Source organism: Ornithorhynchus anatinus, chromosome 4 (assembly GCF_004115215.2).
Source record: "Ornithorhynchus anatinus isolate Pmale09 chromosome 4, mOrnAna1.pri.v4, whole genome shotgun sequence".
Classification (NCBI taxonomy): domain Eukaryota; kingdom Metazoa; phylum Chordata; class Mammalia; order Monotremata; family Ornithorhynchidae; genus Ornithorhynchus; species Ornithorhynchus anatinus.
In genome coordinates this window covers 134,379,623-134,406,492 of record NC_041731.1, presented here as the reverse complement: position 1 = coordinate 134,406,492, position 26,870 = coordinate 134,379,623, and the positions used below count along the sequence as shown (strand labels likewise).

Genomic DNA, 26,870 nt, shown 5'->3' with positions numbered 1-26,870 from the left:
GGACGCGAGGAAGGGGGTCGGAGGGCCTTTTCGGAGGGAGCGGGCCGGGGGGGGCGCCCGGCGGGGAGGCCCTCCGGGAACGCGGCTGGCGGTCGTCCGGGCGAGTCGCGCCGAGCGCTGGGCACGGTGCTGGGCCCCCCCGCCCTCCTCCTCTCCTCCTGTCCGGCGGGAGCCCGGCACACGGAGACGCTGGAGAGTGCCGTCGGCCCCCGGGAGCGATCCCGTCCCCGGGGGCGGGATCGCTGGCTTGAAGACGCGGGCCCGCGGCTCACGTGCCTCTCCTCGTGGGAGACTCCGGCCTCCACCCTACTGTAACGGTGCCGTGGTCGATCCATCGGTCAGTCGCTGCTGCTGATTGAGCGCTTAGCGAGTGCGGAGCGCCGAACTGAGCGCCCGGGAGGGTACAAGGCAACCGCCCCGGCAGACGCCGTCCCCCGTCAACAAGGAGCTTACGGTCTGTGACGGGGAGACGGGCGCTAAAACGGATGGAGGATGGGAAATTAAGGAGAGCGGAAGGATGTCTGCCTCAGGGGCGGGGGGCGTATCGAGGGCGTTAGGGGTACGGACCCAAAAGCGGAGATAGCGCAGAAGAGAGGGCCAGTTCAGGGAGGGAGGGTTTAGTCGGGAGCGGCCTCTTGGAGGAGAGGGGATTTTAGGAGGGTCTGGAAGGCGGGAGGGGACCGTCAGGAAGCGGGAGACGGCGCTGGGAGTTGGGTGTCCAACGCACCGCTTCGCTGGGGGATTGACTTTGTCGTATGTGGCACCGTTGGTTACGGGAGGAAATGGGCACCTGCAGCGTGTGTGCGTTAAGCGTGTACTGGGTCGTTTACGTCAGGCACCCTCTGGCTTCCCAGCCGCTGCCGTCGTGAAAAGTATTTCGTGAAGCCCTTCCCCCAGAACCAAATAGGTTCTGAAATGTCTGCTTTCTCTGCTTCCCGTAGTCTGCTCGCGGTAGCCGCTGAGTTTATCTCGTCGTCCGGCCGACCGAATCCATCCGTGATCCGTTGGCACCGGTTTCCCTCCCTCCTCCCGCCACCTCTGTGACTCTCCGATCTCTTCTCCCGCCTCCTCTCGAAATCCGTCCCCTCCACCCGCGCCTCCACCCTTTCGCGTCTCATGGAGACACCTGCTTCCTTCCCTGACCGTCGTCTTCGACCTTTCGCCTCCCGACCGGCTTCTTCCCCACTGCTTTCAGACGTGCTCATTCTAACTCCTGCCCTAAGAAAACTCTTCCTTGGCTCCACGGTTCCCTCCAGTCATCGCCCCCATCTCCCTCCTACCATTAGAGAAGCAGCACGGCGGCGTGGGTAGAGCACGGGTCCGGGAGTCACCGGGTCACGGGTTCCAATCCCGGATCCGCCGCTTGTCTGCCGTGGGACCTCGGGCAAGTCGCTTCGCTGCCCCGGGCCTCCGTTACCTCACCTGTAACATGAGGATTGAGACCGAGACTCCTTGGGTGACTTGTCTGTACCCGCTGTCTCCACTTTCTGACCTCCGTCCCCTCCGATCCGGCTTCCATCGCTTCCCTTCAGAGAAACTGCCCTCTCTAAGGTCACCGCTGACCTCCTTGCCTGACCTGAAGGGCTCTACTCCATCCTAATCCTCCTCGGTCTCTAGACTCCCCACGTCCAGTCGCATTTATAGAGCGCTTACTGTGTGCAGCGCACCGTTGGTATTTGTATTTGTTAAGCGCTCACTGTGTGCCGAGCACTGTTCTAAGCGCTGGGGTAGATACGGGGTCGTCGGGTCGTCCCACGTGAGGCTCACGGTCTTCATCCCCATTTTACAGATGAGGGAACTGAGGCACAGAGAAGTGAAGTGACTCGCCCGCGGTCACACAGCTGACAGATGGCAGAGCCGGGATTCGAACTCGTGACCTCTGACTCCCAAGCCCGGGCTCTTTCCACTGAGCCACGCTGCTTCTCCAAGAGCTGTTCCAAGCACTTGGGAGAGTACCATACGAGAGTAAGCAGGCACAGTCTCTGCCCTCAGTGATCTTAGAGCGGGGGAGACAGGCGTTAATATAAATCAGTTCCAGTCACGTACGTAAATGCTGAGGGGTTGAGAGGCGGGAAGATCAGAGGGAGCGAGTCAGGGCGACGCAGAAGGGAGTGGGAGAAGAGGAAAGGGGGGGGGGGGGGGTTAATCAGGGAAGGCCTCCTGGAGGAGATGGGACTTGAATAAGGCTTTAATGATAACGTTGGTATTTGTTAAGCGCTTACCACGTGCAGAGCACTGTTCTAAGCGCTGAGGGAGATACAGGGTCATCGGGTCGTCCCACGCGAGGCTCACAGTTAATCCCCATTTTACAGATGAGGTAACTGAGGCACAGAGAAGCGAAGTGACTCGCCCACAGTCACACAGCTGGCGAGTGGCGGAGCCGGGAGTCGAACCCGTGACCTCTGACTCCGAAGCCCGGGCTCTTTCCACTGAGCCACGCTGCTTTGAAGGGTAGGGAGAGCAACTCTGTGATGGATTTGAGGAGGGAGGGCGTTCCAGGCCAGAAGCAGGATTTGAGTGAGGGGTCGGCGGTCGCACAGGTGAGATCGAGGCCCAGCGAGAAGGTCGGCCTTAGAGAAGCGAAGCGTACGGGTTGGGTTCTAGTGGGAGAGTAGCGAGGTGAGGTAGGAGGGGCAAGGGGATGGGTGGCTTTCAAGCCAACGGTGAGGAGTTTCTGTCTCTCGTCTCCTCAAAACATTATCTGACCGTGGCTTCACTGACACGGTCCCCTCCTGGTTCTCCTCCCGCCTCCCCGGTGCTCCTTCTCAGTCTCTTTCACGGGCTCCTCCTCTGCCTCACAGCCTCTGGCAGTGGGTTGTCCCTCAAAGCTCGGTCCCGGGTCCCCTTCTCTTCTCCATCCTCCCTCACTCCCGTGGCGAACCAATCCGCTCCCGCGGCTTCGGGAACCACCTACCTCGACCTGGACGATTCCCAAATCCGCGTCTCTCTCCGGCCCCGGACTTCTCTCCTCCTCTGCAGTCTCACCTTTCCTCCTGCCTTCGGGGCACCTCTGCTCGGACGTCCCACTGACACCTCGCACTTCACGTTTCCCAAACAGCGCTCCTCATCTTCCCACCTGAAAGCTGTCCTCCACCCCTCTTTCCTAACACTGTAATAATAATAATTATAATGTTGGTGTTCGTTAAGGGCTTACGATGTGCCAAGCACTGTTCTAAGCGCCGGAGGAGATACAAGGTCGTCAGGTTGGCCCTCGTGGGACTCGCGGTCTTCATCCCCATTTTACAGATGGGGTAACTGAGGTGCAGAGAACTTAAGTGACTTACCCAGAGTCACACAGCTGACAAGTGGCGGAGCCGGGATTAGAACCGACATTAGAACCCGTGACCTCTGACTCCCAAGCCCGGGCTCTTTCCACCGAGCCCCGCTGCTCCTCTCGGCGGCACCACCTTCCTCCCCACCTCACAAGCCCGTAACCTGGGCGTCGTCCTCGACCCGTCTCCCTCCCTCAACCCTCATATTGAGTCCGCGGCCACCTCCCGTCGCCTCTTTCTCCCCAACGTGGCTAAAGCCCTTTCCTCCCCTTCCAAGCCGCCACCGTGCCGATCCGAGCCCTCATCCTAGCCCGCCTCGATTACCGCGTCAGCCTCCTCGCTGACCTCCCTGCCTCCTGTCTCTCCCCGCACCAGTCCTTACCTCGCTCCGCTGCCCGGATCGTTTCCGTAAATAAACATCCGTTCCACCTCTCAGCACTCCCCGGGGACCTTCGGTGGGTGACCCGTCCTCCTCATTAAGCGGAGGCTCGTCACCGTGGGCTTTAGAGCGCTCGAGCCCCTTACCCCCTCCTGACGTCCGAGCCCCTCACCCCCTCCTGACGTACTTGGCCCATTTCCTTCTACGACCCGGCACGCTCACCGTGCACCTCTAACACCGGCTCGCTCCCTGCATCTCAGTCTCGTCCGTCTCTTCGCCAACCCCTTGCCCACGTCCTCCCTCTGACCTGGGTCTCCCGTCCCGTCCCCCCCCCCCCTCTCGAACGGGGCACCCCATCACTCTCCCCGCCTCCAAAGCCTTATTAAAAGCACACCTCCTCTTAGAGGCCTTCCCCAGCTAGGCCCTTATTTCCTCTACTTCCTCCCCCTTCTGCATCACCTGTGCACTTCGATCTGCCCCCTTTAAGATGGAACTTGTCTACCAACTCTGTTCTGTGGTGCTCTCCCAGGCGCCCAGTTCGGTGCCCTGAACACAGTAAGCTCGCCGATATCTCACGATAGCCCAGCCCACACACTCCGCTCCTCCAGCACCGGCTTACTCACTGCGCTCCAGTCTCGTCTCTCTCGTCACCGACCCCTTTCCCACACCCTCCCTCCGGCCTGGAGCTCCCTCCCCCTCCGTATACCCTCCGTACACCCCGTATACCGCTCTCCCCTCTTTCGAAGCCTCAGGAAGGTCACATCTCCTGCCAGAGGCCTTCGTCGACTGAGCCCCCTTTTCCTCGGCTCCCTCTGGGTCGTCCTTGCCCTTAGATCTCTACCCTTTGGGCGTGCGGTGTAATAATAATCATCATCATAATCGTGCTATTCTTTAAGCGCTCACTGTGTAGACACAAGCTACTTATGTTGGATACGGTCCCTGTTGCAGATGGGGCTCACGGTCTCAATCCCCATTTTACAGATGAGGGAACCGAGGCGCAGAGAAGTGAAGTGACCTGCCCAGGGTCACACAGCAGACAAGTATTCACCCCACCCTCCACCCCCACAGTACTTACGTAACGAACCTGTAGATTATATTAATATCTGTCTCCCCGGGTAGACTGTGAGCTCGACGTGGGCGAGGAAACCCGTCTACAGACTCATGTCGTACTCTCCCAAGTGCTTAGTTTAGTGCTCTGCGCACAGTAAGCGCTCAATACATTCCTTTGATTGGTAGAATAAGCACTGAAGAAATGTGATCGATTTTAAGCGGCTAATATTCATCCCACCCTCAGCCCCACAGCACTTTTATTAGTTATGTTCACATCTATTTCCCCCTGTAGACCGTAAACTCCTTTTGGGCAGGGACGGTGCCTAATAGTACTGATAATGATGGTATTTGTTAAGCGCTTCCTATGTGCCAAACACTGTTCTAAACGCTGAGGTACATGCAAGGTGATCAGGTTGTCCCACGTGAGGCTCACGGTCTCAATCCCCGTTTTACAGACGAGGGTACTGAGAAGTGAAGTGACTTGCCCAGAGTCACACAGCTGATTGACGGTGGAGCCGGAATTAGAACCCGTGACCTCTGACTCCTAAGCCCGGGCTCTTTCCACTGAGCCACCTTGCTTTTATCCTACGGTATTTGCTAAGCAGTTATTACGGGTCAAGCACCGTTCTCACCCCTGGGTGAGATAGAAGTTAATCAGACTGGACACAGTCCCTGTCCCGCATGGGACTCACAGTCTGGGGAAGCAGCGTGGCGTAGTGGTTAGAGCCCGGGAGTCAGAAGGTCATGGGTTCTAACGCCGACCGTGCCATTTGTCTGCTGTGTGAGCTCGAGCAAGTCCCTTGAATTCTCTGGGCCTCAGTGATCTCATCTGCAAAATGTGGATTGAGACCGTGAGCCCCACATGGGACGGGGCCTGTGTCCAACCTGATCGGCTTGTATCCCCCCCAGCGCCTAGTACAGTGCCGGGCACGTAGTAAGCGCCTAACAGATACCTAAAAAGGAGAAGCAGCGTGGCTCAGTGGAAGGAGCCCGGGCTTGAGAATCAGAGGTCATGGGTTCGTATCCCGGCTCTGCCACTTGTCAGCTGGGTGACCGCGGGCAAGTCACTTCACTTCTCGGTGCCTCGGTTCCCTCATCTGTAGAATGGGGATTAAGTGTGAGCCTCACGTGGGACAACCCGATTACCGTGATTCCACCCCAGCGCTTAGAACAGTGCTCTGCACATCGTAAGCGCTTAACAAATTCCAACATTGTTATTATTATTAAATGCGATAATCAATATTAAGTAGGAGGGAGAACAGGAATGGAGGCGGACTTGAGGAGAGAGGAGACGCGAGGCGAGGGACACGTCAAGCGGCTGGGCCCCGCAGCAACGTGTAGACTGGCTCGGTGGGGAGAGAGGCCGGCAGGGAGACCGGCCTGCGACCTGACGGGACCGTGGACCGAGGGAGCCTCGGTCCGGGCGGCGCGAAATGGGCGGACGTGTGGAAAAGGAACCCGCGGGACTAATGGCAGGAACGTGAGAGGTGAAATTGGGGAGGAATCACAAGTGACCCCCAAGGTTGCGGGCTTCGAGGCCTGGGAGGGCGGTGGGAAAGTGGGGAGGAGGAGAGATCGGGAGGGAGGGCGAGCAGTTTTGCTCGCGGTGAGTCTGAGATGCCGGTGGGGTGGCCCGGTGGCGTGACCCCGGAGACAAGAGGACGTGGGGGAGTGGGAGAGGGTCGTAGCTTAGCCGAGAGGTAGGTTCGGGAGTTGGTCCCTTAGAAGCGATAGCGGAAAGCCCGCTGATCACCTCGTATCTACCCATTCATTCATGCGCGCTTATTAATAACGATGGTATTGGTTAAGCCCGAGAGAGTGGGAGAAGAGCGAGCCGCCTGCCGGGAGGCGAGGGGACGGAGGAGAAGCCGGCAGAGACGTGGGGGGAGGGGGAACCGGCTCAATGTCCCGGGAGGCAGACCCAGGGGGCCGAGAGCCTTCCGAGGAGGCGGAGGGAGAGTTTCCCCTGGCTCAGAGGTGGCCCGAGAGGCCGAGAGGAGCACGACGACGGACCACAAACCGCTAGGCTTGACTGTAAGGAGGTCACAGGTGACCTTACGGAGGGCGGGCTCCGTGGAGCGGAGCAGGCACAGACCGGGTGGAAACGAGTCAGAGAGAGAGTTGGTGGAGAGGAAGTGAAGGTACTGGTGATGGTGGGTGGTATTTATTAAGTGTGAACTTGGTGGCAAGTACTGTGGTAATGATAGTAATAATATGGTATTTCTTCAAGCGCTTACTATGTGCCAAGCACTGGTCCGAGCACTGGAGTAAAAAAAAAAAATGGTGGTATTTGTTAAGCGCTTACTATGTGCCAAGCACTGTTCTAAGCGCTGGGGGATACAAGGTGATCAGGTCGTCCCACGTGGGGCTCACAGTTTTAATCCCCATTTTACAGATGGGGTATCTGAGGCACAGAGAAGTAAAGTGACTTGCCCAAAGTCACACAGCTGGCAAGCGGCAGAGCCGGGATTAGAACCCACAACCTCTGACTCCCAAGCCCGGGCTCTTTCCACTGGGCCGCGCTTAATCAGGTTGTCCCACATGGGGCTCCCAGTCTTCATCCCCATTTTACAGATGAGGTAACTCAGGCCCAGAGAAGCGAAGTGACTTGCCCAAAGTCACCCAGCTGATAAGTGGCGGAGCCGGGATTCAAACCCATGACCTCTGACTCCCAAGCCTGTGCTCTTTCCACTGAGCCACGCTGCTTCTCTAAGGCTCCGGGACGGATACAAGACAATAATGATGATAATAACTGTGGTATTTGTTAAGTGCTTACTATGAGCCGGGCACTCTTCTAAGCGCCGGGGTAGGTACGAGATAATCAGGTCGGACACGGTCCCTGACACACGGTCTTAATCCCATTTTACGGGTTGAGGTAATTGAGGTCCAGAGAAGTGAAGTGACTAGCCCACAGTCACACAGCAGAATGGGAAAGACCCAGGATTGGAACCCATTTCCTTCTGACTCTCTGGCCCCTGCTCTGTCCATTAGGCCATGCTGTTACAGTTACCCAGGGCTCATGAATTTTTGAAATGGTATTCGTTAAGCGTCTACTAGGTGCCAGGCATTGTTCTAAGCATGGAGTGGATTCAAGGTAATCAGGTTGCACTAGGTCCCTTGTCCCTCGCGGGGCTCGCAGTCTTAATCCCCCTTTTACAGATGAGGTAACGGAGGCCCAGAGAAGCGAAGTGACTTGCCCGAGGTCACACAGCAGACAAGTGGCAGAGCCAGAATTAGAACCCAGGTCCTCTGACCCCCGGGACCGGACACTGTCCACTCTAGAGAAGAGCAGATGAACGCAAACCCTTCATAATAAATGGGAATTAACTGTGAGTCTCCCGTGGGCCAACCCGATGACCCCGTATCTCCCCCAGCGCTTGGAACGGTGCTCGGCACATGGTAAGCGCTTCACAAATACCAACATTTAACAAATACCAAACCCCTTTCGAGGAGTTTGGCCAGCAGTCGGAGCGGGGAGAGGGGCCGACAGCTTGGGCCGGGAGCTTCCCGTAGCCGGCCATGGGCGAGTGGTGGTAAGCTTGTTCTTCCCCTTGACTCTTGTTCTTCCCCTCGACTCTATCTGTCGCCATCGTTCTCGTCTGTCCGTCTCCCCCGATCGGACCGTAAGCCCGTCAAACGGCAGGGACCGTCTCTGTCTGTTGCCGACTTGTTCATCCCAAGCGCTTAGTACAGTGCTCTGCACATAGTAAGCGCTCAATAAATACTATTGAATGAATGAATGCATGAAGCTATGGTGGGGGTGGTCATGGGTTCGAATCCCGGCTCTGCCACTTGTCAGCTGTGTGACTGTGGGCACGTCACTTAACTTCTCTGTGCTTCAGTTACCTCATCTGTAAAATGGGGATTAAGAATGTGAGCCCCACGTGGGACAACCTGATTCCCCTGTGTCTCCCCCAGCGCTTAGAACGGTGCTCTGCACCTAGTAAGCGCTTAACAGATACCAACATTATTATTATTATTATTATTATTATTATTAGCTAGACCCCGGCCAGTCCTCGGCGACCCCCTTAGCCCTCGGGGAGGTGCCTGGGGTCCAGCCGAAGGGCGGTGTCTGGTGATTTCTGTCTTCCCCCTCTAGACCGTAAGCTCGCTTTGGGCAAGGAATGTGTCTGCTTCCTGTTACAGTGTAGTCTCCCAAACGCTTAGTACAGTGCTCGGCCCACAGTAAGTGCTCAATAAATACGCTCGAATGAGTGAATGAGCGGGTGCCGAGATTTGGGGAGCCACAAATAGGAAAGCCTCATTCCTCCGTTAGAAGAAGGGGAGGAAAGTGCTGGTTAGGTTGGGGCTGGGAGGCTGGCCAGCTAGCCAGAGGGCTAATAATAATCACGATGGCATTTGTTAAGCGCTTACTGTGTGCGAAGCACTGCTCTAAGCGCTGGGGAGGATGCAAGGTGATCGGGTTGTCCCACGTGAGGTTCACGGTCTCAATCCCCATTTTACAGTTGAGGGAACTGAGGCCCAGAGAAGGGAAGAGACTTGCCCAGAGTCCCGCAGCTGACGGGCGGCGGAGCCGGGATTGGAACCCACGACCTCTGACTCCCCGGCCCGTGCTCTTCCCACCGAGCCGCTCGTGGTCTGGCCGTGGCAGGATCCGAGTGGGAGTAATTTCGATAAGATTAATAATAACTGTGGGCTATTTGTTAAGCCCCTGCTGTGTGCCAAGCACTGTACTAAGGTCTTGCCTTACGCTTTCGAAGTCACCTGTGACCCGTTGCGACTGCGTGGAAACATCTCTCCCGGAACATCCCTCTCTCCGTCTGCTGTCGTTCCGGTGGTGTGTCCGTGGAATTTTCTTGGTAAAAATCTGGCAGTGGTTGACCATCGCCGCCTTCCAAGCTGTCAACTGAGTCTCCGCCCTGGACTCTGTCCCGGGCCGCCGCTGCCCGGCCCGGGGGAGTTTGGACTCGTAGCCGATGCCTTCCGCTCGCTAGCCGCCGCCCGAGCTCGGGATGGCCCGGCCGGGCCTCGGCTTGACTCTCCCTCCCGTAGCCGAGACTGGTAATAATGTTGGTATCTGTTAAGCGCTTACTATGTGCAGAGCACCGTTCTAAGCGCTGGGGTAAACACAGGGGAATCAGGTTGCCCCACGTGGGGCTCACGGTCTTCATCCCCATTTTACAGATGAGGTAACTGAGGCACCGAGACGTTAAGCGACTCGCCCACAGTCACACAGCTGACAAGTGGCAGAGCTGGGATTCGAACTCATGAGCCCTGACTCCAAAGCCCGTGCTCTTTCCACTGACTGGAGACTCTCCAGGTGCCGTCCTGAGAGGGAAGTTCTATATGTCTATATAAAAGCAGCGTGGCTCAGTGGAAAGAGCCCGGGCTTGGGAGCCAGAGGTCATGGGTTCGAATCCCGGCTCCGCCGCTTGGCAGCTGGGTGACTGTGGGCGAGTCACTTCGCTTCTCTGTGCCTCAGTTCCCTCATCTGTAAAAATGGGGATTGACCGTGAGCCTCACGTGGGACGACCCGATGACCCCGTATCTCCCCCCAGCTCTTAGAACAGTGCTCTGCACATAGTAAGCGCTTAACAGATACCAACGTCATTATTGTTCTTTTTATTTTATAGTGATGCCTGTTGACTTGTTTTGATGTCTGTCTCCCCCCTTCTGGACGGTGAGCCCGTTGTGGGCGGAGATTGTCTCTATTCGTTGCTAAATTGTACTTCCCAAGCGCTTAGTACAGTGCTCTGCACCCAGTAAGTGCTCAATAAATGCAGCATAGAAGCAGCGTGGCTTAGTGGAAGGAGCCCGAGCTTGGGAGTCAGAGGTCGTGGGTTCGGATTCCGGCTCCGCCCCTTGTTAGCTGTGTGATTTTGGGCGAGTCACTTCACTTCTCTGGGCCTCAGTTCCCTCATCTGTCGAATGGGGATAATAATAACGTTGGTATTTGTTAAGCGCTTACTATGTGCAGAGCACCGTTCTAAGCGCTGGGGGAGATACAGGGTAATCAGGTTGTCCCACACGAGGCTCACAGTCTCCATCCCCATTTTACAATGAGGTAACCGAGGCCTAGAGAAGTGAAGTGACTCGCCCACGGTCCCACAGCTGACGAGTGGCAGAGCCGGGATTCAAACCCATGACCTCTGACTGCCAACCCCGTGCTCTTTCCACTGAGCCACGCTGCTTCTCCTAAGGAAGACCTTGATCCACACGTGGGACATCCTGATTACCTTGTATCTAGCCCAGCGCGTAGAACAGTGCCTGGCACGTAGTAAGAGCTCAACAGATACCCTCATTATTAATGAATGTGATCGAATGAATAATTGAATGAGTAGATACAAGGTAATCAGATCCCATATAGTAGGCTTAAGTAGGAGGGAGAACATCCCCATTTTGCAGATGAGGGAACTGAGGCCCAGAGAAGGGATGTGACTTGCCCAAGGTCACCCCAGCAGATGAACGGCGGAGCCTGGATGAGAACCCGTCACTGGGCGGGGATTGTCTCTCTCTGTTGCCGAATTGTACATTTCAAGCGCTTAATACAGTGCTGTGCACACAGTCAGCGCTCAATAAATATGATTTGAATGAACCCAGGCCCCTGACTCTCCCAGGCCAGTGCTCCATCCACCAAGCCCGAGCGCCGTAGTGGCGGGGACGGATCGAGGTGACGTGCAGGAGAAGCAGCGTGGCTCAGTGGAAAGAGCCCGGGCTTGGGAGTCAGCGGCCATGAGTTCGAATCCCGGCTCGGCCGCTCGTCAGCTGTGTGACTGTGGGCGAGTCACTTCACTTCTCTGGGCCTCAGTGACCTCCTCTGGAAAATGGGGATTAACCGTGAGCCTCACGCGGGACGACCCGATGACCCCGTATCTACCCCAGCGCTTAGAACGGTGCTCGGCACACAGTGAGCGCTTAACAAATGCCAACGTTATTAACTGGAAAGATTTAGCCGACGACCGACGGTGAGGATCGAAGGGCGGCGGAGCCGAGGGCCACCCCCAGGTTGTGGGCGTCTGGGGCAGGGAGGGTGGTGGGGTCGGCGACTGGGGAAGGGGGAAAGATGAGAACCCGGTGGTAAATGTGTCGGGGGGTGCCGGGACACTCAAGCAGACTTGTCTTGAAGGCTAGAGGAGCTGCAGGGTCGAGGGAAGGGCAGGAGCCCAGGACAAGGAGTCGGAAGCCCTGGGTTCTAATCCCAGCTCCGCCACTTACCCGCTTGGACAAGTGACTTAACTCCTCTGTGCCTCGGTCTCCTCAGTTTGTAGAACGGGGCCGCAGCGCCCTTTACCCCCTCCGTAGACCGAGCCCCGCCTGGGACACGGACTGTGTCCGCTCCATTTATCGAGCGTTTACCGTGCGCAGAGCACTGTACTAGGCGCTTGGAGTGTACAGTTCGGCAGCAGATAGAGACAATCCCTGCCCAGCGACGGGCTCACGGTCTAAAAGAAGCGGCGTGGTACAGTGGAAAGAGCCCGGGCTTGGGAGTCAGCGTTCCTGGGTTCGAATCCCGGCTCCGCCGCTTGCCAGCTGTGTGACTTTGGGCAAGTCACTTCACTTCTCTGGGCCTCCGTTACCTCATCTGTAAAATGGGGATTAAAACTGTGGGCCCCACGTGGGACAATCTGACCACCATGTATCCCCCAGCGCCTAGAACAGTGCTTTGCACATAGTAAGCGCTTAACGAATACCGCCATTTATTTTATTTTAAAAGGGGGAGACGGCAGAGCAAAAGGGAACAAAACTAGCAGTCTGGCGCAGTCATCATCAAGATAAATGGAATCATAGAGATATACACATCATTAACACGATAAATAGGGTAATAAATAATATATACAAATATGCACAGTGCTGAGAGGAGGAGGAGAAGAGGGCGGGAGGGGGGAATGGGGAGGAGGAGCAGAGGGAAAAGGGGAAGCTCAGCGTGGGAAGGCCTCCCGGAGGAGGTGAGCTCTCGGTAGGGCTTCGAAGGGGGGAAGAGAGCGAGTCCGGCGGAGGCGAGGAGGGAGGGCCTTCCGGGACGGCGGGGGGACGCGGGCCGGGGGTCGACGGCGGGACGGGCGAGGACGGGGGACGGCGAGGAGGCGGGCGGCGGAGGAGCGGAGCGTGCTGGGCGGGCGGGAGAAAGAGAGAAGGGAGGAGAGGTAGGAGGGGGCGAGGGATGGACGGCTTTGAAACCAAGAGTGAGGAAGCCTAGTGGAAAGAGCAGGTGCCTGGGAGTCAGATGACCTGGGTTCTAATCCCAGCTCTGCCAGTCACTTCCTGTACGATCTAGGGGAAGTCGCTTCTCTGTGCCTCAGCTTCCTCATCTGTAAAACGGGGATTAAATAATGTTAATGATAATAATGTTGGTATTTGTAAGCGCTTACTATGTGCAGAGCACCGTTCTGAGCGCTGGGGTAGATACAGGGGGATCGGGTCGTCCCACGTGAGGCTCACAGTTAAACCCCATTTTCCAGATGAGGTAACTGAGGCCCAGAGAAGCGAAGTGACTCGCCCGCAGTCACCCAGCTGACAAGCGGCAGAGCCGGAAGTCGAACTCATGACCTCTGACTCCGAAGCCCAGGCTCTCTCCACTGAGCCACGCTGCACTGTTCGAAGCGTTGGGGTAGATACAGGGTCATCAGGTTGTCCCACGTGAGGCTCACAGTCTTCATCCCCATTTTACAGATGAGGTCACTGAGGCACAGAGAAGTTAAGTTCAATCCTACTCCCACCTGTGTAGATTGGGATCCCCACGTGGGATGGGGCCGTTTCCAACCTGGTCATTTCGGATCCGCCCCGGCTCTTAGAACAGCGCTTTGACACATAGTAAGCGCTTAACAAATACCGTAAAACCAGACGGTCGGTAGTTGAGAGGTCATGTCGAGAGAGAAGAGTCGAATCGGTCAATTTATTGTCTGATTACTGTTTGAAGAGCACTGTACTGACTGCTTGGGAAAGTACAAAATCAGAGTCGGCAGACGCATTCCCTGTCCGCGAGCGGTTCGCAGTCTAAAGGAGACAGATGTTAAAATAAATTATGGATATATTACACGAGTGCTGTGGGGCTGAGGGTGGGTGAAAAAAAGGATTCAAATAAAAATAATAATAATATCGTTGGTATTTGTTAAGCGCTATGTGCAGAGCACTGTACTGAGCGCTGGGGAAGATACAGGGTAATCAAGTTGTCCCACTTGAGGCTCACCAGCTTCATCCCCATTTTCCAGGTGAGGGAACTGAGGCCCAGAGAAGTCAGGTGACTTGCCCACAGTCACCCAGCCGACAAGTGGATTCAAACCCGTGACGTCTGACTCCCAAGCCCGTGCACTTTCCACTAAGCCGCGCTGCAAGGGAAGGGAGGGCTTAATCGGGGAGGATAATAATAATGTTGGTATTTGTTAAGCGCTTACTATGTGCAGAGCGATGTTCTAAGCGCTGGGGGAGAACAGGGTCATCAGGGTGTCCCACGTGGGGCTCACAGTCTTCATCCCCATTTTCCAGATGAGGTAAGCGAGGCCCAGAGAAGCGAAGTGACTCGCCCACAGTCACCCAGCTGACAAGTGGCAGAGCCGGGATCCGAACTCATGACCTCTGACTCCAGAGCCCGGACTCTCTCCACTGAGCCACGCAAGATCTCCCGGCGGAGTTGGGTTCTTAATAAGGCTTTGAAAGTGGGGGGTCGGTCGCGTGCGAAGAGGAAGGGCGGCCCAGGCCGGAGGCAGGACGTGGGCGAGCGGTCGGCAACGAGGTGGACGAGATGGAGCTACAGTGAGTAGGTTGGCATTAGAGGAGCGGAGCGTGCGGGCTGCGACGGAGGAGGAGAGTTGCGAGGTGAGGGAGGAGGGGTAAGGGGATGGACGGCTTTAAAGCCGACCAAGAGGAGCGTCTGCCCGCTGCGGAGGTGGGACGGACAACCCGCGGAGCTTCTTGAGAAGCGGGGAAACGTGGACGGAAGCGTCTCTGTAGAAGATAAGCTGGGCAGCGAAGTGAAATATTGACAGAGACCTGCCCCGACCGAGCCTTCGTTTCCTGTTTTCTCTCTCCCTTCTGAGTCACCCTCATCCGCTCCCTTTATGCATCCCCCACCTAAGTCGAGAAGCAGCGCGGCTCAGTGGAAAGAGCCCGGCCTTGGGAGCCGGAGGTCACGGGTTCGGACCCCGGCTCTGCCACCTGTCAGCTGTGGGACGGTGGGCGAGTCACTTTACTTCTCTGGGCCTCGGTTCCCTCATCTGTCAAATGGGGATGAAGACGGTGAGCCTCACGTGGGACGACCCGATGACCCTGGATCTCCCCCGGCGCTTAGAACGGTGCTCTGCACATAGTAAGCGCTTAACAAATACCAACGTTATTATTGTTATGAGTCATTCATTCATTCAGTAGTATATATTGAGCGCTTACTATGTGCACAGCACTGTACTGAGCACTCGGAATGGACAATTCGGCAATTTACCGATTAATATTGATGTCTCCGTCCCCCGGTGACTCCGTCACAGTGTCTGTGAGCTCGTTGAAGGCAGGGTCTCGGGCTTAATGGCAAGAGGCCGGGCTTGGGAGTCAGAAGTCGTGGGTTCTAATCCCCGCTCTGCCACTTGCCTGCTGTGCGACCTTGGGCAGGCCATGTAACTTCTCTGGGCCTCAGTTACCCCATCTGTAAAATGGGGATGAAGGCTGTGAGCCTGATTACCTCGTATCTACCCCAGCACTTTAGAACAGTGCTTGGCACATAGTAAGCGCTTAACAAATACCGTCATTATTACTATTATTGTTCTGTTCTCTCAAGCGCTTAGTACAGTGCTCTGCTCACACTAAGCACTCAATAATGATGACCCTGTATCTCCCCCGGCGCTTGGAACAGTGCACCGCACATAGTAAGCACTTAACAAATACCAGCATTTTTATTATTATTAATAAATACGGTTGAGTGACTGGAGTGGAGAAGAGACGGGAGGTAGGGAGGTCAACGGGGAGGCTCACGGAGTAGTCAGGGTTGGATAGGAGAAATGCTCGGATCGACGTCGTAGCGGTTTGGGAGGAAAGGGTGGATTTTAATGATGTTGTGAAGCGGCGTGTCTTAGTGTCAAGAGCCTGGATGTGGGAGTCAGGACCTTGGTTCTAATCCTGGCTTTTTTTTTAATGGCATTTAAAAGCGCATGTGAGTGCTAGAGGGGGGAGGGACAGGTGAATAAAGGGTGCGCATCAAGTGAAGAGCAGCGCATAAGGAAGTGGGAGACGAAATGAGGGTTTAATAATAATAATAATAATGTTGGTATTTGTTAAGCGCTTACTACGTGCCGAGCACTGTTCTAAGCGCTGGGGGAGATACAGGGTCATCAGGTCGTCCCCCGTGAGGCTCACAGTTAATCCCCATTTTACCGATGAGGGAACTGAGGCCCAGAGAAGTGAAGTGACTCTCCCACAGTCGCACAGCTGCCAAGTGGCAGAGCCGGGACTCGAACCCGTGATCTCTGACTCCCAAGCCCGGGCTCTTTCCACTGTGCCGCGCTGCTTCCCTTTAGTCAGGGAAGGCCTCTTGGAGGAGATGGGCCTTCAGTAAGGCCTCGAAGGAGGAGAGAGTGGGCGTCTATCGGATTCGAGAAGGGAGGGCGTCCCAGGCCAGAGGCAGAGCGTGGGCGAGGGGTCGGCGGCGGGACGGTCACTTCGGGCCAGAGTTTGGCCTTGTTCCCAAAACCCCGGACCCAACGACGGACTGTCTCCGCGACTCCCCCATCCGCTTCTAGTCTCCTTGGTCTCCACCACTCCTTCTCACGACATTCGGTTTCCGGGCTTCTGCGCCGGCCCCCCGGGACGTCTTTAAGACCGAATAATGACCCAGGGCTGGAGTGAGGGAAAACCCGGGAAACGCTGGCGGTCGGTCAGTCCGTCAGTGGTATTTATGGAGTGCTTACTGTGTGCGGAGCGCTCTACTGAGAGCTTGGGAAAGTACAGCACAACAGAGTCGGTAAACCTGTTTCCTGCCCACAGGCTGCTTGCAGTCTAGAGAAGCCGTGTGTCCTAGTGACCTATTACTTGTTTTGATGTCTGTCTCCCCACTTCTAGATCGTGAGCCTGTTGTGGGCGGGGATTGTCTCTCTCTGTTGCTGAATTGTACTTTCCAAGCGCTTAGTACAGTGCTCTGCGCGCAGTAAGCGCTCAAGAGATACCATTCATTCATTCATTCACCGTACTAAGCTCTTGGAATGTACAAGTCGGTAACAGATAGAGACAGTCCCTGCCCTTTGACGGGCTTACGGTCTTATCCGGGGAGACAGACCAAAACGGTAGCAATAAATAGAATCGAGGGGATGAACATCTCGTTAAAACGATAGCAAATAAATAGAATCAAGGTGATGTACATCTCATTAACAAAATAAATAGGGTGATGAAGATATAGACAGTCGAGCGGACGAGTACGGTGCCGAGGGGAGGGGACGGGAGAGGGGGAGGAGCGGAGGGAAAGGGGGGAGAAGAGGGTTTAGCTGAGGGGAGGTGGAGGGAGGGTAGAGGGGGAGCAGATGGAGCAGAGGGAAAAGGGGGAGCTCAGTCTGGGAAGGCCTCTCGGAGGAGGTGAGCTTTAGGGATTGAATGAATGAATGAATGAATGAAAAGGCACAAGCCTGGGAGTCAGAAGGAACTGGGTTCTAATCTCGCTCTGTCATTTGTCTGCCATGTGACCTTGGGCAAATCATTGTTTCCCTCTAGGCTGGAAGCTCATTGTGACCCGGGAATATGTCCACTAATTCTGATGTACTGCCTCTCCCAAGCACTTAGTACAATGCTCTGCACACAGTAAGCGCTCACTAAACACCACTGATGGATTGATTGATCACACCATTCATTCATTCATTCAATAGTATTTATTGAGCGCTTACTATGTGCAGAGCACTGTACTAAGCGCTTGGGATGAACAAGTCGGCAACAGATAAGAGACGGTCCCTGCCGTTTGACGGGCTTCCAGTCTAACTGGGGGAGATGGACAGACAAGAACAATGAAGTCGTGTGGTCTAGCGGCAAGAGTACGGGCTTGGGAGCCAGAGGACCTCGGTTCTAATCCCGGCTCCGCCACTTGTCGGCTGTGTGACCTTGGGCAAATCACTTCACTTCTTTGTGCCTCAGTTCCTTCATCTGTAAAATGAGGATTAAGACTGGGAGCCCCATATGGGACAACTCCATTACCCTGTATTTAACCCAGCGCATAGAGCAGCGCTTGGCATATAGTAAGCGCTTAACAAATCCCATCATTGTTATTAATTATTATTATTATTACTGCCCCGTTGGGTCCTGAGTGACCGTCCTGTTCGTCTCCCCTCCTCTTCCTCCTCTCTCTCCAGCCCCCAGCTTTCCTCTACTCTTTTCTCCTTTGTTCCCAACCCTGTTGTGGATTTTTTTTTTTTTTTGGTATTTAAGTGCTCACAGTGTGCCAGGCACTGTTCTAAACACTGGGGTAGACACAGAGTAATCAGGTCTGGACCCAGTCCCTGTCCCGCGTGGGGCTCACAGTCTTAATCCCCATTTTACAGATGAGGGAACTGAGGCACAGAGAAGCTAAGTGACTCACCCAGGGTCACACAGCCGACGAGAACCCAAGTCCTTCTGACTCTCAGGCCCTTACTTTATCCATTTAGACAGGCTGCTTCTCCCTCCTACTTAGGCTACGGGCCCCACGTGGGACCCGGTGATCTTGTAGCTACCCCAGTGCTTAGTACAGTGCCCGGCACATAGTAAGCACTAACAAATACCACGATTATGATCGCGATTATCGTCATCCCACTTGGGGACTCCGGTTTGTTTTACGCAGAAAGCTCGGCCCCAGTATTCCCGAAGTAGGCCGGGAAACCCAAGACCGGGCCGGGAACAGATTGCCCTCGGGAAACCTGCGTCTCCCGCACTCCTCCGAAGCCAAGCGTTTTGTTCCTATTTTTAGCCGTAGAAAGCAGCAAGAGGCCTTCCGACCGTTTCCGTAACCGCCGCGGGACCCTCCGGCTTGTCCGGGCCAGTGGACGGGTGCCCGCGGGGAGGAAAATGAGAAATCCCCAGCATTTCCTGTCTTAGGGGAAGGAGCCTGCACTTCGGTCTCTGGACTGTGGCCTGGGATAATTGCAGAGTCACTCGATCGCTTCCTAAAGCAAATCCAATTTGCCCACAGCTGCCCAGCGAGTCCCTCCCCGGGCTTGGCCGGAGACGGTGGTGCCCGTGGCCGTGCCAGCGAGGGCCCGGGCAGGAATAATAATAATAATAATGTTGGTATCTGTTAAGCGCTTACTCTGTGCAGAGCACCGTTCTAAGCGCTGGGGGAGATACAGGGTCATCAGGTCGGCCCACGTGAGACTCACAGTTAATCCCCATCTTACAGATGAGGTCACTGAGGCACAGAGAAGTTAAGTGACTTGCCCACGGTCACACAGCTGACAAGCGGCAGAGCCGGGATTCGAACCGCCCGTGTCGAGAGCCTTTCTGAGGAACGCGTACGCTTCGTCTGTGAGGGAGAAGTCCGGGCGTCCTCTGGAAGGTCCAAATTCAGCAGGCTGTATTAATAATAATGATAATAATAATAATTGTATTAAGCCCTTGAGCCTTTCTGAGGAACGCGGATGCTTCATCCTGAGGGAGAAGTCTGGGCGTCCTCTGAAAGGTCCAAATTCAGCAGGCTTTATTAATAATAATGATAATAATTGCATTAAGCCCTTGCTACATGGCAGATACTGCATTATCATCATCGTCCTTGTATTTCTAAAGCGCTCACTATGTACCAGGCGCTGTACTAAGCACTGGGATAGATACAGACATATCGGGCCGGACGCATTCCCTTTCCCACAAGGGGCTCACGGTCTCAATTCCCATTTTGCAGATGAGGTAACCGAGGCCCAGAGAAGCGAAATGACTTGACGAAGGTCCCACAGCGGACAAGCGGTGGAGCCGCGATTAGAACCCAGGTCCTTCTGACTCCCAGGCCTGTGCTCTATCCACTAGGCCCAGCTGCTTCTAATCTGAATCCTTTCCTTCTTCCCCAGTTTAATAAAAATAATAATAATAATTGTATTTAGACACTGGGGTAGATACAAGCTAATCAGGTTAGGCATAGTCCCTGTCCCACGTAGTGCTCGTAGCCCTAATCCCCATCCCACAGATAAGGTAACTGAGGCCTAGAGAAGCCAAGAGACTCATCCAAGGTCACACAGCAGACGAGTGGCAGAATCGGGACCCAGTGGGTCTGTGGATGGAGCTTGTGCGTGACAGTTCAAGTGTCTTCTCACTCTAGACTTCAAGGCTGTCCATCACCTTGCCTCTTCCTACCTCTCCTCTCTTCTCTCTTTCCACCGCACGCTCCGCTCCTCCGCCGCCCGCCTCCTCGCCGTCCCCCGTCCTCGCCCGGGCCGCCGTCGACCCCCGGGCCGCGTCCTCCCGCGGTCCCGGAACGCCCTCCCTCCTCACCTCCGCCAAACTCACTCTCTTCCCCTCTTCGAAACCCTACTTAGAGCTCACCTCCTCCGAGAAGCCTTCCCACACTGAGCTCCCCTTTTCCCTCTGCTCCCTCTACCACCCCCCCTTCATCTCCCCGCAGCTAAACCCTCTTCTCCCCGCTTTCCCTCCGCTCCTCCCCCTCTCCCGTCCCATCCCCTCGGCACCGTACTCGTCGGCTCGACTGTATATATCTTCGTCACCCTATTTATTTTGTTTAATGAGATGTACATCGCCCTGATTCTATTTATTTGCTATTGTTTTAATGAGACGTTCTTCCCCTCGACTCTATTTATTGCCATCGTTCCCGTCCGTCCGTCTCCCCCGATTAGACTGTTACCCCGTCAAAGGGCAGGGACTCTCTATCTGTTGCCGATTTGCACATTCCAAGCGGTTAGTATAGTGCTCTGCACATAGTAAGCGCTCAATAAATACTATTGAATGAATGAATGAACGACTTTGCCATCTGGATTTGGCTCTCCCTGGGAACGGAGGGTGTCGGGGAAGGCCCGAGGGATGTTGATCTATCAGTCAGGCAGAAGCAGCGTGGCCTTCTGAGTAAAGCCTCGGGCCTGGGGGTCAGAGGATCTGGGTTCTAATCCCCGCTCTGCCCCCTGTCCGCTGTGTCACTTGAGCAAGTCACTTCTCTGGACCTCAGCTACCTCATCTGTAAAATGGAGATTAGGACCGTGAGCCCCATGGAAGACGTGAACTGGGTCCAACCTGATTAGGTTGCATCCCCTAGACCGGAAGCTCGTCGTGGGCAGGGAATGTGTCTGTCTATTGTCATGTTGTACGCTCCCAAGCGCTTAGTACGGTGCTCCGCACACAGTGAGCGCTCAGTAAATACGAATGAATGAGTGAACCCCCGGCGGCACAGGGACCGTGGTGTACGATCTCGGGTATTTAGTTGTAGTTTTCCTTCCGGCATCGGAAGGGCCGTTGCGAATAATTCGGTCCCGCTCTCCTTGATTTGCAGATGATGTGTTCCTGCCCAAAGACATCGACCTCGATAGCGTCGACATGGACGAGACGGAGAGGGAAGTGGAGTATTTTAAAAGGTAAACGTGGGACGGACCCGGTGGCTCGCGCTCCGTCTGGCTCGATTCTCTCCTCGGCCCCGGGCTCGGGCTCCCCTCTCACCTCCCCCCCGGTTAGGGAAGGAGGAGGGCTTTGCCTCTGGAAAAGTGCATCTCCTCCCTCTTCCTCCATTTGTTCCCTCTCCTCGACCCCCTTCCTTCCTAAACCATCACCGGGTGTCCTTTCTTTCCTTCCCCACTTTTCCCTCCTCCCCCACCGTGGGTGTGCCCCTTGCTCGTCGGGAAGCATTGGTCTTCTTCACCCAACGTCTTTATCTTCAGAAGCAGCGTGGCCTAGTGGCTCGAGCCGGGGCCTGGGAGTCAGAAGGGCCTGGGTTCGAATCCCAGTTCTGCCGCTTGTTCGATCTTGGGTGAGGCACTTCACTTGGCTGGGCCTCAGTTCCCTCATCTGGAAAATGGGGATGAAGACCGTGAGCCCTCTGTGGGACGGGGACCGCGTCCCACCCGATGAGCTTGTATCTACCCCGGCGTTTAGAACAGTGGCTGGCCCATAGTAAGCGCTTAACGAATACCACGGTTATTGTTGTTGTTTGTCTCCTCGGTCCTTTGACGCTGAGGAACTCGTGAGTACCTGGAGAGAGTTCAGAGCTGAGGCCTCTCTCCCCCAACCGCTGTAATGCAGAAAGGTTTGCAAGTTGAAGGAGGATTCGGGGTAGAATTCTCCTCCCATTGGGATTAGAGAGGCAGCGTGGCTCAGAGAAAAGAGCATGGGCTTGGGAGTCGGCGGTCATGGGTTCGAATCCGGGCTCTGCCACTTGTCAGCTGTGTGACTGTGGGCAAGTCACTTGCCTTCTCTGTGCCTCAGTTACCGCATCTGTAAAATGGGGATTAAGACTGTGAGCCTCACGAGGGACAACCTGATGACCCTGTATCTCCCCCAGCTCTTAGAACAGTGCTCTGCACATAATAAGCACTGAACAAATACCAACATTACTATTATTATTATTATTATTTCCGGTTGTGAGAGGGCGGAAAGAGGCACGTGACTGAAAAATCATGGGTCGGACGGGCAGGGGGTCTCCCCAACCCCGACCAGCGGGCAGACGCCGGCAACGTTGGATGTCCGCGCCTCCTCCAGGAGGGCCGGCCCCATCTCGTTGTGGGCAGGGAAGGTGTCTTTTCTCCCGTTCTCTTGTACTCTCCCAAGCGCTTTGTGCCGTGTTCTGCACACAGTAAGCGCTCAAGAAATACAACTGACTGACAGCTGGGCCGGGGGCACTCTCAGCCTATGAGGTGGCCCCGTGCTCCTGGGAGGGTCCCAACATAGCTCCCCAGGGCTCCGTGGGGACGGCGCCTTCCTCAGGCCTGGCCTCGGGACTCAAACCCGGTGAGTCCCCTGCCCTCTTTTTCTTCTTGTTTTTCTTTTTTTTTTTTTTTGATATTTTTTAGGAGCATACTATGTACCAGGCACTGTACTAAGCGCCGGGGCTACAAGCTAATCGGGTTGGACAATCCCGGTCCCCTCTGGGGCTCACAGTCTTAATCCCCGTTTTTACAGATGAGGGAAGTGAGGCCCAGTGAAGTGACTTACCCAAGGTCACCCAGCAGACAAGTGGAGAAGCCGAGATTACTGATATCAACGATAATAGTGATGGTATATTAAGCGCTTACTCTGTGCCGGACACTGTACTCAGTGCCAGGGTAGAGTCAAGTTAATCAGGTTGGACACAGTCCCGGTCTCACACGGGACTCATAGTCTTCATCCCCATTTTACAGATGATGGAACTGAAGCCCAGAGAGATCAAGTGACGTGCCCAAAGTCACAGAGCAGACGAGTAGCGGAGCGGGATTAGAACCCAGGTCTCTCTGACCTCCGGGCCCGTGCTCTAGTCACTAGGCTTTGGTGCTCCTCCTTGCTGCTCTTCCCCCTTCCTGCTGTGAAATAACTTGATTTTGGCAGGGGGTTGATGAGGAGGAGGAGGAGGAGGAGGAGGTTGCCCGGGGAGGGGAAGGACAACCTGGTCAGACATAGGCGGTGCACAGACCTTTTTGGACACCGCTCGGAGACACAGATGGGAAGTCACTGTTTCCGGTTTCATGGAGCAAACTCCCGCTACCCCCGTTGGGACTGGTCGCCCGGGGTATCGGGAAGGGCCCAGACCGGCGATCTCCAGGGTGCGGTGGGTGTTTCACGTGGAAGGAAGCTCGACTCTTCATTTCCAAGGAGAGAAATCGTTTCCCAGAGCACCGTCCGTGGCCTCGCCCAGTCGGACAGCTGCTGTAGAGCGTGAGCGACAGTGCGCCGTTCACAGAAAGGCCAAATTCTGCCGCCCTCAGAAGCGGGGTCATTCCACAAAGAAAATCGTCATCCTCTAGTTGGACGCTTTACTGCCTTTATGCAGCAATGCCAATATCGATGGCCATTTTTCCTTCTCTGACGAGTCGACAGACGGAACCCGCGGCAGGCGGCGTTCTGTTGAAATGAGGCCCATTCATTCATTCAGTAGTATTTATTGAGTGCTTACTATGTGCAGAGCACTATACCGAGCGCTTCAGACCAGCTCTGTCCCAGACCCCGTCGAGTCCACTTTCCGAGTTCCGGCCGTGTGAACCTTCCTACCGGATTCCTCACTCTCTTCCGTCTCCCCGCTGGTCGGAAAGCTCTGCGTCCCCTCGTTCCTTCATTCAGTAGTATTGAGCGTGTACTATGTGCATAGCACTGGACTAAGCGCTTGGAGTGGACAGTTGGGCAACAGATAGAGACCATCCCTGCCCACCGACGGGGCTCACGGCCTAAACGGGGAGACAGCAGAGCAGAACAGAACGAAACGAAACAAGACGACGTCATCGAGATAAATAGAATCAAGGAGATGTACACCTCATTAACAAAATATATAGGATAATAAATAATGTATACAAATGAGCACAGTGCCGAGGGGAGCGGAAAGGGGAAGAGCGGGGGGGGAGGGGGAGCAGAGGGAAAGGGGGCGCTCAGTCAGAAATACTGGGTGCTCTTCGGCGGAGGGAGCTCAAACGATGGAGGGTGCGGGGGGAGGAGACGGAGGTTTCGGGTCCGGGCGGATTTTTCTAGTCCAGTGATGGTGGAGGCCGTGAAAGCGTGGACCCTCGCGAACGGCCCCCGCAGCCAACGCGTGGCCCTTCACCCTTTCTGGGTTTGTGTCTTTCCAGGTTCTGTTTGGATTCTGCGAGGCAGACGAGGCAGAGACTGTCCATCAACTGGTCCAATTTTAGCTTGAAAAAAACCACCTTTGCTGCACACTGAGTTGAGCCCGTGTGGGGGAGGAGGGAGGAGCCCCCCTCCCCACCTCCCCTCACTCCCCACCTCCGCGGGAACCACCGACCGACAACTCCACTCGGCCCGAACTGCCGCGCTGAGAGCGTCTCTCCGGCCTGGAGCCCGCGCGGCCCCACGCCCACCGGGATCCGGTCCCCCCCGACCCCCCACCCCCGGTCCGTCCCCCTCCCCGACCCCCTGGCCCTGACGATGCTCGCGGACTGAGAAATTGCCACTTTCTACCTGAATTTGTTAGCTTGTGTGCTTGTAGTCTGTGAGTGAGACTTATTTGATTGTAGCTCTACGCTGTTGGAATGGGGACAGTAGCTCTTCTCCCCCCGCCCCCCTCCCGGTTCCTCCCGACTGCCTCGGCCCCGGTCCGACCGTCGAAACTGCACCCCGGGCCCGGGAGGAGGCCGAGACCCCCCCCCTCCACTCCCCCCCAGTCTGCTACACGCCCGCGGCGGCTCCGGCCCCTTCTGCATCCAGGTCGGTTATACCCTTCCGCGTCGACTCCCGACAGAGATCGGACCTCATCGGTTGTGCTTTCATCCGCTCTGGGATCGCCCCCCCGTCCCTACACACAAACACACACAAACACACACCCGCACACCCTCCCCTCTCCCCCCCGCCATCCCCGCGTCGTGGGAAAGAGGCTCGTATGGGACAAGCGCATTTCTTCGGCTCTTTCACGATCTACTGTTTAAAGAGTGTACAAGTTACGCTATTTGTGTTTGATTTTTTTTTTTTCCTGACTTGTAGCCAGCTTGTGTAAGAATACTTGCAGAATGAGAAAGTTGAAAAAAAAAAAAAAAGAAAAAAAAAATAAAAAAAAAAACAATACTCACACTATCAAATCTGTTATAGAGTGTATAATTGTATTAACACTGAAGCCTAACTGGCTACTTTTTTAACATATTGTTAAGTAATATTAAAATCATGTCTTTCTTTTTGAAAGATGGAATACATTAGTATGGCAGGAGACTGGTGTCGTGTCCTTTTCTGCCGGAGAAGCCGGATCCGGACCGGGGGGAGCTGTCGGACTCCTGACCCGTCCCGGGGTTGGAGGTCGAGGCCGGCTGCCCCCGGGTCCGGCGGCTCTCTGCGGGGCCACGGAAGGGGGATGGCCCCCTGTGAAAGCGGGAAGGGTCTCGCCCGAGTTGGCGGGGGAAGGGCTCACGGGGTCAAGGAACCCTTAAGAGGGACGGGCCGAAATAAGGTGGGAGCTCTGGGGAAGGGGAGAGGGACGGACCCTGAAACGAGCCGGCCCGTGTCGACCCCCGGGCCCCGCCTCTCCCCGCGGGAGGTGGGGGGAACCGTCCAGAGTGGAGAGGGTCGGCGGGCCCTCGGCCTCCTCCTCGTCCCCCCGACCCGCTTTCTCTCGGCGGGGCCGGCTCCGGCTGGGCTCGGAGCCCGCCGTTTCGTTCTCGGTCGTCCCAGTCACTCGGCGGTATTTATTGAGCGCTTACTGCGTGCGGAGCGCCGGACTGCGTGCTCGGGACGGACGGCCTGTCGGTCGGTCGGCCCCATCCGTGCCCGCGGCGAGCTAACCATCTAGAGGGAGAGACGGAAGGTAGTATAAAAAAATAAAGTAGGTATGTACGTGAGTAATACTAATCACTGTGCTGTCGGTTAAGCGCCTACCATGTCGCCAGGCGCTGTATCGAGTGCCGGGGTGGATGCAAGATAATGGGCTTGGACGCAGTGCCTGTCCCACGTGGGGCTCACAGTCTTAATCTCCGTTTTACAGATGAGGGAACTGAGGCCCAGAGAAGGGAAGTGACTCGGCCCAGGCCCCACAGCAGGCAAGGAGCGGTGCTGGGATTAGAACCCAGGTCCAGGCTCTCTCCTCTAGGCCGTGCTGCTTCTGTAAGTGTTGTGGGGCTGAAGGAGGGGGGAATGAAGGGTGGTCTCCAGGCCACTCTCCTCACCGGGCCCCCTCTGGGAGCTGGAGCTGGTGGGACGGAGGTCCCTGCCCGTCACTTTCCTGATTCCCTAGATCGGGGGTGATCACGGTGCCTTTCCAAAGCGCTCAGTACAGTGCGCTGCCCACGGTAAGCGCTCGATAAATACGATCGAACGAACAAACGCCCGGTCCTCCCTTCTCAGGAGCCAGCGGGGCCGAGTGGGCAGAGCGGGGGACCGAGACCGGGAGTCGGGACATCTGGGCCCCAGGCCCTGCTCTGTGACTTGGTGACAGGCCACGGAACCTCTCTAGGCCTCGGTTTCCTCATCTGTAAGATGGGAGTTAGATCCCTGCTCTCCCACTCTCTTAGAGTGGGTGCCCCGCGTGAGACGGGGACGGTGTCCGGTAGGAGTATCTCCGATCTGCCCCGGCCCTGGGCAGAAAATCAGCTGTGTGACCTTGGGCAAGTCGCTTAACTTCTCGGTGCCTCGGTGACCTCATCTGTAAAATGGGGATTGAGACTGCCTGA

General features: G+C 55.8%; 1 protein-coding gene across 4 annotated transcripts in view; it reads left to right on the top strand.

The window, feature by feature from the left end:
* The window catches only part of FAM193A (family with sequence similarity 193 member A), a 178,073-nt gene extending 152,656 nt beyond the window's left edge, over positions 1 to 25,417 (top strand). For all 4 annotated transcript variants that reach the window (XM_039911955.1, XM_029062573.1, XM_039911954.1 and 1 more), the window contains 2 exons: positions 21,080 to 21,161; positions 24,330 to 25,417. In XM_039911955.1, the coding sequence (XP_039767889.1) occupies positions 21,080 to 21,161; positions 24,330 to 24,423 (176 nt within the window). In that variant the 3' untranslated portion in view covers positions 24,424 to 25,417. The remainder of the gene's footprint in view (positions 1 to 21,079; positions 21,162 to 24,329) is intronic.
* The last annotated feature ends 1,453 nt before the right edge of the window (positions 25,418 to 26,870 follow it).